Source organism: Athalia rosae, chromosome 4, assembly GCF_917208135.1.
Source record: "Athalia rosae chromosome 4, iyAthRosa1.1, whole genome shotgun sequence".
NCBI classification, from domain to species: Eukaryota; Metazoa; Arthropoda; class Insecta; order Hymenoptera; family Athaliidae; genus Athalia; species Athalia rosae.
In genome coordinates, this window is record NC_064029.1 from 221,369 (window position 1) to 232,581 (window position 11,213).

The 11,213-nt window shown below is 37.8% G+C and overlaps 3 protein-coding genes across 3 annotated transcripts; 1 reads left to right on the top strand and 2 right to left on the bottom strand.

The window, feature by feature from the left end:
• Positions 1-433: 433 nt before the first annotated feature.
• Positions 434-4,508, bottom strand: LOC105687425 (intraflagellar transport protein 74 homolog). Its single transcript, XM_012403079.3, has 2 exons — positions 3,736-4,508; positions 434-3,662 (listed from the first exon to the last, which is right to left on the bottom strand). Exons 1-2 carry the CDS (start codon positions 4,161-4,163, stop codon positions 2,132-2,134), a joined length of 1,959 nt encoding a protein of 652 aa, XP_012258502.2. The 5' UTR covers positions 4,164-4,508; the 3' UTR covers positions 434-2,131.
• Positions 4,353-8,856, top strand: LOC105687503 (cilia- and flagella-associated protein 57). The gene is made up of 4 exons (XM_012403193.3): positions 4,353-4,670; positions 4,771-6,280; positions 6,358-6,531; positions 6,619-8,856. Exons 1-4 carry the CDS (start codon positions 4,468-4,470, stop codon positions 8,386-8,388), a joined length of 3,657 nt encoding a protein of 1,218 aa, XP_012258616.2. The 5' UTR covers positions 4,353-4,467; the 3' UTR covers positions 8,389-8,856.
• On the bottom strand, positions 8,742-10,417 carry LOC105687506 (very-long-chain enoyl-CoA reductase). Its single transcript, XM_012403196.3, has 5 exons — positions 10,259-10,417; positions 10,127-10,174; positions 9,744-10,054; positions 9,191-9,600; positions 8,742-9,041 (listed from the first exon to the last, which is right to left on the bottom strand). Exons 1-5 carry the CDS (start codon positions 10,262-10,264, stop codon positions 8,914-8,916), a joined length of 903 nt encoding a protein of 300 aa, XP_012258619.2. The 5' UTR covers positions 10,265-10,417; the 3' UTR covers positions 8,742-8,913.
• Between the last annotated feature and the right edge of the window lie 796 nt (positions 10,418-11,213).

Here is an 11,213-nt window from a genome sequence, read left to right on the forward strand (position 1 = left end):
TGTTTATAAGAGGCAACTGGCGTTGGATGGTTTACATTATATCTATTATTATCGTCAATCACATGATATTATATTTTATTACATTACATTACATTACGCGTTATATCATGTAATACTACATTACATTACATTATACAATATTATATTATATTATATTATATTATATTATATTACATTACATTACATTATAGTATATATATCATGTTATATCGTACACTGCGCCTTTACAAAAAGTTTATAAAGTTTGTCAAAAAAGTTATTCGAAATATTACGCTGAAATGTATAATACATGCATATATACTTGAATGATAAATTTTATTGCATTATGCACGTTAGGGATTAACGTACACAATATTATTACATGAAAATATGGGCTACGAATACGTAGTCAATGACAAAAGCATCAATTTTTTTTTTTCGTTTTCATTCTTCGTTGCGCTGAATTAATTATAGTTTATCATAACCGCATATATATCATATAAAAAAAAACAAACTTCGACTCAGCTGCGTTAATGGTTTATTTTGATTTTAATACAGATAATCTACGTAATTGTGATCTTGTTTCTCATATGCACAAGAATACCCACGATACAATATCGACAACCACGCAGGGAAAAGAAAGAGACAGACAGAGTATATGTACATGTAAATTGATTGAAAATGAGCGTGCGATATGATATACGATATTCGTGCGAAGAAAGATATGACAAGATATGAAAACAGAAATCAAAAGAGAAAAAGAAAAAAAACAATACCAACGTAATGCATTTACTGGCAGATTACAGTAGCTCTATATGATATCGCGTATGGCGTCTGAATGAGTTATGTTATCACAGTATATTATATGAAACGATAAAATAACATGCAATTTGGATACATTTCAAATCACCTCTAGGCTGTGAGACGCGAGCTAATTGTAAGCAGCGATAAAATAGCTCGAAACCTCAATAATATGTGTCAAATAATTCTTATGCGTATAACTGTAGGTACCTCCACATGAACTGCATTTACAAATATTATATTGTGAAAATTAAACTAATCTCATCCCGGTACAACAGAAGAAGCTAAAAGTGAAACAAATCAAATCTATGAAGCATTGGAATTTCTAATCCAAAATGAGAAACTTACATTTCTCCTACTTGCAGTTCGGCGTGACTTACCTAAACATACACCTCCACGTCTTATATCTGATAACAATACACACATGAGCGATACGATTAAATGTGTCCCGAAGCGAATCAATCGTCACTATTATTATTGTTATTATTATTGTCATAATTTTGGTTGTTGTTGTTCTCATTATTATTGAAATTGCCATTGTAATCGTCATCATCAGTTATCAGTGGCACTGCCACTCTTACTGACCTGACAAGAATACTATTATTATCAATTATTATTATTCTTACCATGTGAATCGCACGGGACACTCGAATCGTTATAAACTATAAATAATACACGGTTCTATCATACATATACACATATACAATACTTAATTATCGTGTTAATTCATTAAACAAGCGAATGAATATTATCGCAGAATATACAGAGATTAAGTATAGGTAATACGATAATATGATAATTTTTAGATATACTGATCTTTTAGTAATCTGAATTTATTATAGTGAATAGTCAATACTGTGAAACACCTTACATCCATAACTAGTAGAGTGTACTCATACCTATCGTATAATAGAGACAGAGATATATACTTACGATTGAATTGAATAAAAATATTGACTATTATTATGAAATTATGTTACCATTGATGGTACAATTATATAAATAAAAAAGATCTACACCCAATCGCTATGGTGTCGTAATTAAAAAATTCCACCTCTTTAGTTGCCAAGGATATTGTGTCAAATTCTCCAGTCAAGGTACATTTTAGCCATTGACTGAAAAACGAAGAAATCCTCAAAAAGATCTGCTATGGGACCACTTGTGGGTGATTCCCGCAATACCTGTTTCAGTGCATTCATATATCGCGTTTATTAAAAAGTTAATGAGCGTTGCTCGATGTGCAGGGGGTTCTATTTTCATCTGATCTGCAGTTGAACATATTAAAAGACAAGGGATAATGATATTACGAGATGAAAAAGACAACTAAAAAGTTCATACGGAAACACGTCATCTAATATATCGATCCAACACCTCCCCTGAGAACAGTATTATAGTAGCCGACCAGTTTTAGTGCTTCCCGTTTGATTGTACTGTAATCAATTCGAGCTCGTTGTTCAGAGATAAATTTCTCCATTGATTCATTACTCTGTTTTAGTTTTTCAAGTTTTTTTTCTAAAGAATATATCTGTAGGTACGTGTCGTTTTTATCCAACTGCGCCTTGATGCACTCATGATCTTTATGTAGTGCCAGCAATTCCTGCTTGCTCAATGGCTCTCGTTCTTTGAGTTTCGCATATTCCGCTGCCATTTCTTCGCGTTTCAGCTCAAACCTAGCTTTCAACCCGTCCAAATCTTCAAACACGAGAAGTTCACTCTGCTTTCTCTTGATTTTTTCATGCAGCTCATTCAGTTCAACCTGCAACCTTTCCTCCAAAGATTCCATTCTCATCAGACTTTGTTGAAGCCTTACATGCTCATTATTCAATCCTTCAATACTCTGATCATCGTTAGCAAATAGCTCTGGGTCTTCACTAAGTACATGTTGGACACTCAATATTTCCATCTCATCCCCAGCAGTTAGATGAAAATTACTCGATGTACTGTTAGAGATTTGTTTCAAATAATCAACGACTTTTGACTCTAACGTATCCAATCTCTCTAATTCGTCCTCCTTGCTACGATCAAAAGTTGCCATGAATTGTTCCATTGCTTCTTCTCGTTTGCGCATCTCTTTGTATTTCATATGCCTTGCTGACTGTCTCTCCTCCAGATCTGTCTCCAGTTGTTCCAGCTCTTGCTCAGCTTCGGATATACGTCCTTTCAGTTCAGACATCTGTTTTTCAGCTGCAGCAATATCCGCATTATCTTGTTTTACCTTGGCAAGAAGTTGAATGCGCTCTTCTTCCGGTGATAAACGGTTTTTTTCTTCCTCCCTCAATCTATCCCGTTTTCCCTCCACTTCTGAGATTTTTACAAGGAGGCTTACAGCTTCTTGCTTAACTTGCGAAAGGACAATCTGTTCTTCCATGTTCGTTTTGTCTGCTGAAAGCTCGTCCAACTCAGTCTGCATTGTATCAACTATAGACTGAAGTTCTAACTTTTGATTCTTCAAATCATCATACTGATTGTGTTGCTCGGCATTCATTTTTTCGATTACTCTTCCGGTATTACTTTTTTCAGAATGTACTTCCCTCTCTGTAGCACGTAGCTCCTGTTCCTTCTGCTGGCGATGCTTGAATAAGTTTTCTATCTCTGCCATTGTCTGTTCATTATTCATCGCCAAAGAGCTGGCCTCATTTTCAATGGACTGTTTGTCAGGATCTAGTGTCATTTTATCAACAACAACATTATAGTCTGCTAGCTGTCCCTGTAGATCTGTTAATTCTGCAGCCAGTTCTTTCGCCCGTTTATCGTAATGAAGAAAAGTTGCTCTTTCTCTACTTTGACTATCTACCTGTCTTGCAATCACCGCAATTTCTTGTGTAAGTTCGCGTATTTTCAATTGTAATAACCCTTCATAGTATCGCCGATCCTGGACTTGCCTGAGTATAGAAAAACAAGAATAAATCATCGAATTACCAAACTATGCCAACAGTTTCAGAAATATTTCCTTGCCTTGTCATAGGAAGCCCCCTATTAGCTCCAGGAGAAAGACCAGCAATTCCTTGTTGCGTGATGGGTCTGTCCAATACATTGACCTGTGCAAGAGGTAGTCCTATACCAAGCCGTCCTGAAGTTTGCCCTTGTCCCGCATACGTGTTTCCAGTAGTAACCCCAACCCGAGAAGTAGTAGCACTGAGTATCCTGGACGAAAATGCAGATGCAGAAGGTGGTCTGCCGATTATACTATAACCAGGGGTTGCGGTTGTTGCTGAAACATATCCTCCGGAGGGTGTAAGTTCCTGGCTTTCCATCTTTGCTCCTCTTCTAGATGATGGTCTTTCGATTCGACTCTGTGGTCTGGGTAAGTCTTCCTGGTCTCTTCTCCATCGAGTAACTGGACGGTCACCACTCCTACCTGTTGCTGGTCTTTCCAAATCCATTCCAAACTCCTCTCCAGCTTTGGAAGTTCCGAATGAAGTGTAAATAAAAATGGATGTAAATGTAGCTTAGGAGAGGTAACAGGACAGAGCAAATTGAATTTCTGTTTGTGTACAGATCAGCGTTGTTATGGAAACCTAGTGGTGTGGTTGCTTAGTAGTTATATCAGTGGGTTGCTAAGGAAACTTGTTGAACCGTAGCGTTAACATAGGTTGGCTTTCTTCAGATTCATTAAAGTATATTTGTCAGTCTGATATGGTTCGTTTACTTGATTAGTTATGAAATGAAAACTTGTTAGTCATCGTTATGGCAATACCGCTCTTACAGTCTAAGGTCTTTTATGGCCTCAGAACAGACATATATGGCAATGCACAGTATGTATCAGATGCTGAGGTTTTGTATCCAGTGGGAAGTGCTCTTGCTGTCCACAATTTTAATCAGAAAAAACAGAGACTCATCCGATTACCGGATAAGCGTCAAGTTAATATTATAGCCCTTGCGCCAAACAAGTGAGTATCTTGAACATAGTTTGCTCCAAAGAATTTACAGATGGACATAGGCAGCATACATTCTGAGGCATCGTAGGACTGATGATTTGACTCACTACAGGAAATATGTTGCGGTATGTGAAAAAGGCGAGAAACCTAGTATATCTGTCTATGACATCGCTTCGTTGAAAAGGAGAAAATCTTTAGGAATCCCTTATGATTGTCCTGGTGTTACAAAGTTTACGAGTGTTTCATTCGCCTGTGACAGCAGATATTTAGCAGCTGTAACCGGTGAACCAGATCAAACCATGTTATTCTACAATTGGGATAAAGGAAAGGTAGAAACCAGTGTAAAAGTTGGGAACCCTCAGAATGCAGCAGCTGTTGTTAAAGTGATCAGTTGTAACCCCGGAGAACTTGGAGTTGTGGCCATAGGTGGCCCATATTGTTTCAAATTCTTAACAGTTTCCGAGAGTGTATGGCGACCCTATGGCTTTGCTAAGGCTGATAACTTATTGATTTGTTCAATGGCATGGTTGAACATTGATAGACTTCTTGCTGGTACTCGAGATGGTAGAATACTTTACCTGGAGAATGGTGACTTAAAAAACATTTATAAGGTGGTCGAGACTTTGTCCATGAATTTGAAAATCCGAGAGGAATATGTCATGCAAGTCTCTGGATCCCAAACCAGCTTAGAAGGTAGAGATGAAGAAATTTGGGAACATGATGTGCGTTGCTTAGTATCATTTGGTAGAGGATTTGCTTTTGGTTTTGGTGCCGGTACAATCATCCTTTTTGAAAAAGAAGGGCTACATAAGTATAAAAAAAGAAATATTTATACTGTGCCACCACAAGTATCAAAGGAAGACAATGCAGAACTCTATCGAATTAACAGCATAAATGTTAATATCAGTTGTGATCGATTAATCGTTACTACTGGATGGTCTCAGCTTTTTAGAGCACAGCTGTGGGGTCCTGATATAAATATGGATCCTGAGCCACAAGCTTTGAAACCTTTAGGACAGCAACTTCATCACGGACCAATAGTTGGGCTGTCAATGTGCAGCTGGAAGCCAATTTTTATGACATGCGGGGAATCAGATCGTACAGTGAGGATGTGGGATTATGAGAATGAGAGCTTAGTTATGATGAAACAATACATGGAAGATATTTACAGTGTAGCTATACACCCTACAGGACACTTTTGCCTGGTTGGCTTCAGTGATAAACTCAGATTTATGACCATATTAATCGACGACCTGGTACCTATGCAAGAATTTCCTATTCGAAATTGTAAGAATGTAAAATTCAGTCACAATGGGCATCTATTTGCCGCGGTGAATGGAAATATAATTCAAGTTTACACTACAATTGGATTCCGGAATCCCTATGTTCTCAGAGGGCATACAGGAAGAATCGAGGGTATAACATGGAGCCAATCAGATTTGAAATTAGTCAGTGTGGGATCAGAGGGAGCCATTTATGAATGGGATATGACAACAGGACACCGATGCGCAGAAGTAATCTTGAAAGGCATCATTCTCAGCAGTGTAGTATATATGGCCGATGGAGTAACTACGTTCTGTAGTGGCAGCGATAATCAGCTGCGAGAAATTAAGGATAGCGTGGTAACAGATTCTGGCTATACTTATTGTAAATACCAATGAACTGATGTTAGTAACAAATACAAATTTCATCAATCAAGGTGGTTCACGAATACAGCATTCCTGGGCGACAGATTATGTTCATTATAATGGGGACAGCTGATCTACTAATGTTCGTCGCATGTCCTGGAGGACTGATACTATCGCTCAAATGTCCTCTACAGGATCGAATCGAATATGCAGATTTTCACGTCCACTGTAACAATATTACCAAGGTATACCTAAATGGATGTTGATCAAGGATATCCTTCTTTGGAATCTTCGGGTTAAAATGTTCATTGCATCATTTGTCTATTTCATAGATGGCACTATCCTATGATGAGCAAGTGATGATCTCTACTGGAATAGATGGAACGTTATGTATCTGGAAACTATCATTTACAGAAGGTAAAACTAGCCAACTCAAAAAAGATTTCAGGTACAGTAGGGAGGTATTAATCAGCCGTGGAGATCTTGAAGAAAAAATACAGACAATAAAGGATCTTTCAACTCGAATGCGAGAGCTAGAAACCGAGCATGCCTACCATATGAGACAAACGGAAGTTCAACACAACGATACATTGCGGGATGTTCATCAGGGATATTGCGAAGCAATTGAAGAACTAAAAGAGAAAATTGACAAATTACAAGAAGACCAGACTAACGAGCTGAATAACATTAATGTAGAGATAGTTAGAATGAAGGCTGCGCACGAAGAAGCCCTGCAGCAGATGGAGATTAGCTATGACTTGAAGTTGATCACAGAATATGACAAGTATCACACTTTTGAGGAACGTAATAATGAGATGCGTGAAAGTTATGAGAAACGGTTGGAGGAACTTGAAACCCACCGAGTAGAAGAGTTAGAGAAGCTGACAATGTCATACGAAGCCCAACTCCATGAAAAAGGTATTCAACGCGAAGAGGCAAATGAGGAAATGGCACATCAAGTTCGAGTTCACGAAGAACTGAAACAGCAAATAGAGAATGATGCAGATCGCGAAATAGTTCAAGTTCGCTCGAATTATGAATCTCTATTATACGAAGAAAGACAAACTAGCCTTAAGTTGACTGGGGAAATTGGGGTACAGCGTAACAAACTTACTGCTAGTCAAAAAGAAATCGACGAATTGAAAAGACAAGTTATTCACCTACAGACTGAACTTGTTCAGTTCCAAACGGTTATACAAAGTCTTGAAAAAGACGTTGCAGACCTCAAAAAAGAGATAGTAGAAAGAGATGTGACGATTCAAGATAAAGAACAACAGATCTTTGACCTCAAGCGTAACAACCAGGAATTGGAGAAGTTCAAATTCGTGCTGGATTATAAAATTCGGGAACTGAAAAACCAAATAGAGCCCAGGGATAAAGAGATCAAGGATTTGAAAGAAAAAATACAAAATATGGAGACAGAATTAGTAAACCTCCATAAAACCAATGTTAGCTTGGAACTGCAATTGCATGAGTTGAGAGAAAAGTTATCCAGCGCCCAACATGAGATTCGAACAGAACTACAGCGGAATAGAAAATCCCAGCTACTATTGAGGAATATTCGAACTGATTTAATGGATACAGTAAATCTCATACAGGAGCCCAATGCTTTAAAAATAGCTGTAAAGAACCTCTATCACAGATATAGTGACAAGGACGAGTTCTTGCGAAATCGTGCTGCTGATTTGGAAGCTCAGTGTGAATTTATGAGACAAAGGGACCATTTAGAGAGAACTGTTAAATCTTTACAAAGGCAAGTACATCATGAAGACTCCAGCAGCAATAAAGATGTGGATAAAATAATGGATGAAAACATAATGCTGATGATGGAGCTGAACGCCTTGAGGAAAGAACTTAATGGGGCACACAAACATGTATCAGATATGGAGACCTTGCTGGGATTAACGGGTAATGAAATGAATCCAAAGGAAGCGAAAAATAAGCTTGCACAAGCTTGCCATGGTCATATGCTACTGCAAAATAGTTACAAGTCTCAAATGCGGGATTGTGAAAACATGGTACAAGTATTGAAAGATGACATTAAGAGACTCATAGCAAAGCTACCTCCTGATAGCCCTGAAATATCTAGAAAACCGTTTTGAATTCAAAAACTTGATTTTAGTTCAATCAATCCAACTGGTTATAAATAGAATTGTGGAAAATGCCTACCAGAACTAAGGAAGATAAGATCGACCGTATGTAAGATAAAATCTTAGAAGTTCAACATCACTATGCTAATCGATAAGAGATCTTTATATACTCAATTTATTCCTATAACTTGACCTAAATGTCGCATTGAGAATTGCTTAATATACTGATTAGTTAAGTATCATCTGTTTTAAATTTATGCTGTTGGAATTTAGTATCAAAACATGATACTTTGACTACTCGATAGATAAACGATCTGATGGCTCTGATTTATCGGGGCTCAATTATGTAAAATCATTGGTTGGTATTGATATAAAAGTTTTGTTTATTATATAGCAACAGCAACTACAAGTCCTGTGGAATGCTCTGCGCAGTCAGAGATCATTGGGGCTTCAAATTAGAAAAAAAAACAAAAACTAATAGGTATTTATTTACGTCACGTTCCATTCCTAGGATCCATTGTTGAATGAGGTATGATGTTAAAGAATGAAAGGCAGAATAGCCGTCCTGCTGCGTGGGTAGTTTGAGAATTCCTTTTTGTATGCCCTATGCTTTCCCAGTGCCCACATAGTCATTTGGTACATCCCAGCTAATGCGAATATTCCCGCTAAAATGAAAGTCATAATGAAATACCCACTTCAAGTTTTTGCAAATCATTAATTATACAGTCAAACCGAAAATGCAATTTATCAGATACTGGTAAAATTACACAGAATGTAATTACGTAATAATAATTATTACGGGCTTTATACAAACCTGGAAGGCACTTTGTCATGATGGTGAAGCCGACCCAACTTCCGAATTCATAAGTGTAATTAGGACATGATACGAAGTTGAAAAGAGCAGTTAAAGGATTTCCAGTAGCAACTGGAATCTTTCGAACTGTTGTCCCAGCTGGTCTAAGATTTCGCAGAGCCAGATGGATGCTCAAATTCCCCAATTCACAGACGGCAAAGATTGTAAGACCGATATATGAGAGCGATAGATCTGGTGCAGTATACAGCGGATGATTGATGTGATAAGCTACATACATAGCAAATAGCCAGTAATAGGAGCAATTCTTGAAAAGATTTCGTAATGGCATTGTACCATGGCTGAAACGGTGTATAAAAACCGTTTCAAAAAGCCGCTTGGCGTAGTGTATTGTCCATGTAATTGCTGCCCAGCTATATTTTGGAAGAACAAAGATTACATTGTTTTTGGTACAACGAATAGACACTTCCACATCTATACAACATACCCTAATTTTACAGAACAGAGTTGGATAGAGCAAATTTCGTTGTGGTTTACGGTATCCATGAATACTCACTTCACAACCTGTTCAACTTTTTTTACAGTAACGTCGCCATAGAACAACCAGGGGCGCTGATACAGCCACAGGTACACAAAAATTGGTCCAGCGTATTCAACAAGGAATACAGTTCTCCACCCAATTTGAGGACCAAGGTCCTTGAAGTAGAGTTTGCTACCAGCTCTAAGACCCAACGATTTTGTAGTCTCTGTATCCGCTAAAGATTTCCCCTTAGCTTCTGAACGTAAGCTCTGTCGAGCTGGGTAAGGTGCCTTTTTCAGCTTATATAATTGCTGCTTGATCTCACCTATGGTACTGTCAGTGGTGACCTTTGGATTTGATTTTTCAAGTTATGAATAATCCATTCTTCGGTTAATTATTTTTGTACTATCATCACTTACATTCACCATTGATATGAGCTTAGAGCTCCCCGCGCTGACGACCTCGATCTGAAATATAAAATGACATTGTGATATAAAATAAATTTACCTTTACATTAGTACATTAGTGACAGCAAATATTAAGTAAATCACCTCCATCGCGTTAATTTCGGAACAACTGGGCTTTCCGTTTGAAATATCTACCGGATTCAGTCGCGATCGTCCCTCGGTTCTGACTCAGCTCATTCAGGGAAGCTTCTTTGAGGTACTGCCGAGGGGCACTGCCATCGTGATGTCGACATGTATTTCAGTGTGTCGGCTAGTGTCAGCATTGGGGTCGGCATTGGCTATTGGCCGATGTGTAAAAAGTCATTATGACAGTGATTATGACGCGTTAAAGTGAAAAAAAACTAAAGAAAAAATGTGAGTTTGAGACCGGTTTTGTGCACATATTCATGTATACTTTTTCACCTATGTTTCCCACCGAAGACACTGACCAAACGTTCGTGCGCGGTGCGGTGTACATTACCTCGACCTTTGAACGATTCGAGTCCATTTATTATTCAAACTCTTGAATTCTTTGTTAATTAATTCGGGAACTACGAACGAATGCCAAAGGAAGACCTTTGGCTGCATAATGTAGTCAAAGAAATGTAGTTACGACGCTTATGTATGCGTTCACGCACCTTACGTTAAAACTCCACTCTCTGGTTAGAACGGTGAACTCTTTTACAATTGCAAATCCTCAGGTGAATGGTATCTAGAAATTACAGCCAGCTTAAAATCTATTCTTTGGATACCAGCGCCTGGGAATAATTTTTGACAACTGGTTTCTGTGCCTTTGTTTTTCAACAACTTCATAACATTTTGCACTATATTACATGTATAGGTACCTCATCTATTAATTAATGTAGCCTCGAACGTTCAGTTTGATAATTTACATTTTCAAAGGAACCAGTTTGCAAAATTATTAGGACAATTCACAATAAGTATGCTACATTCAAGTTTCCAAAATTCACCTAACAGTAGCCTTGGTAATCTCCGGCTTACGATATATTGAAGGATGCTGATAGCGTGATTGTGTAATAATGTCGAATATATTACTCAG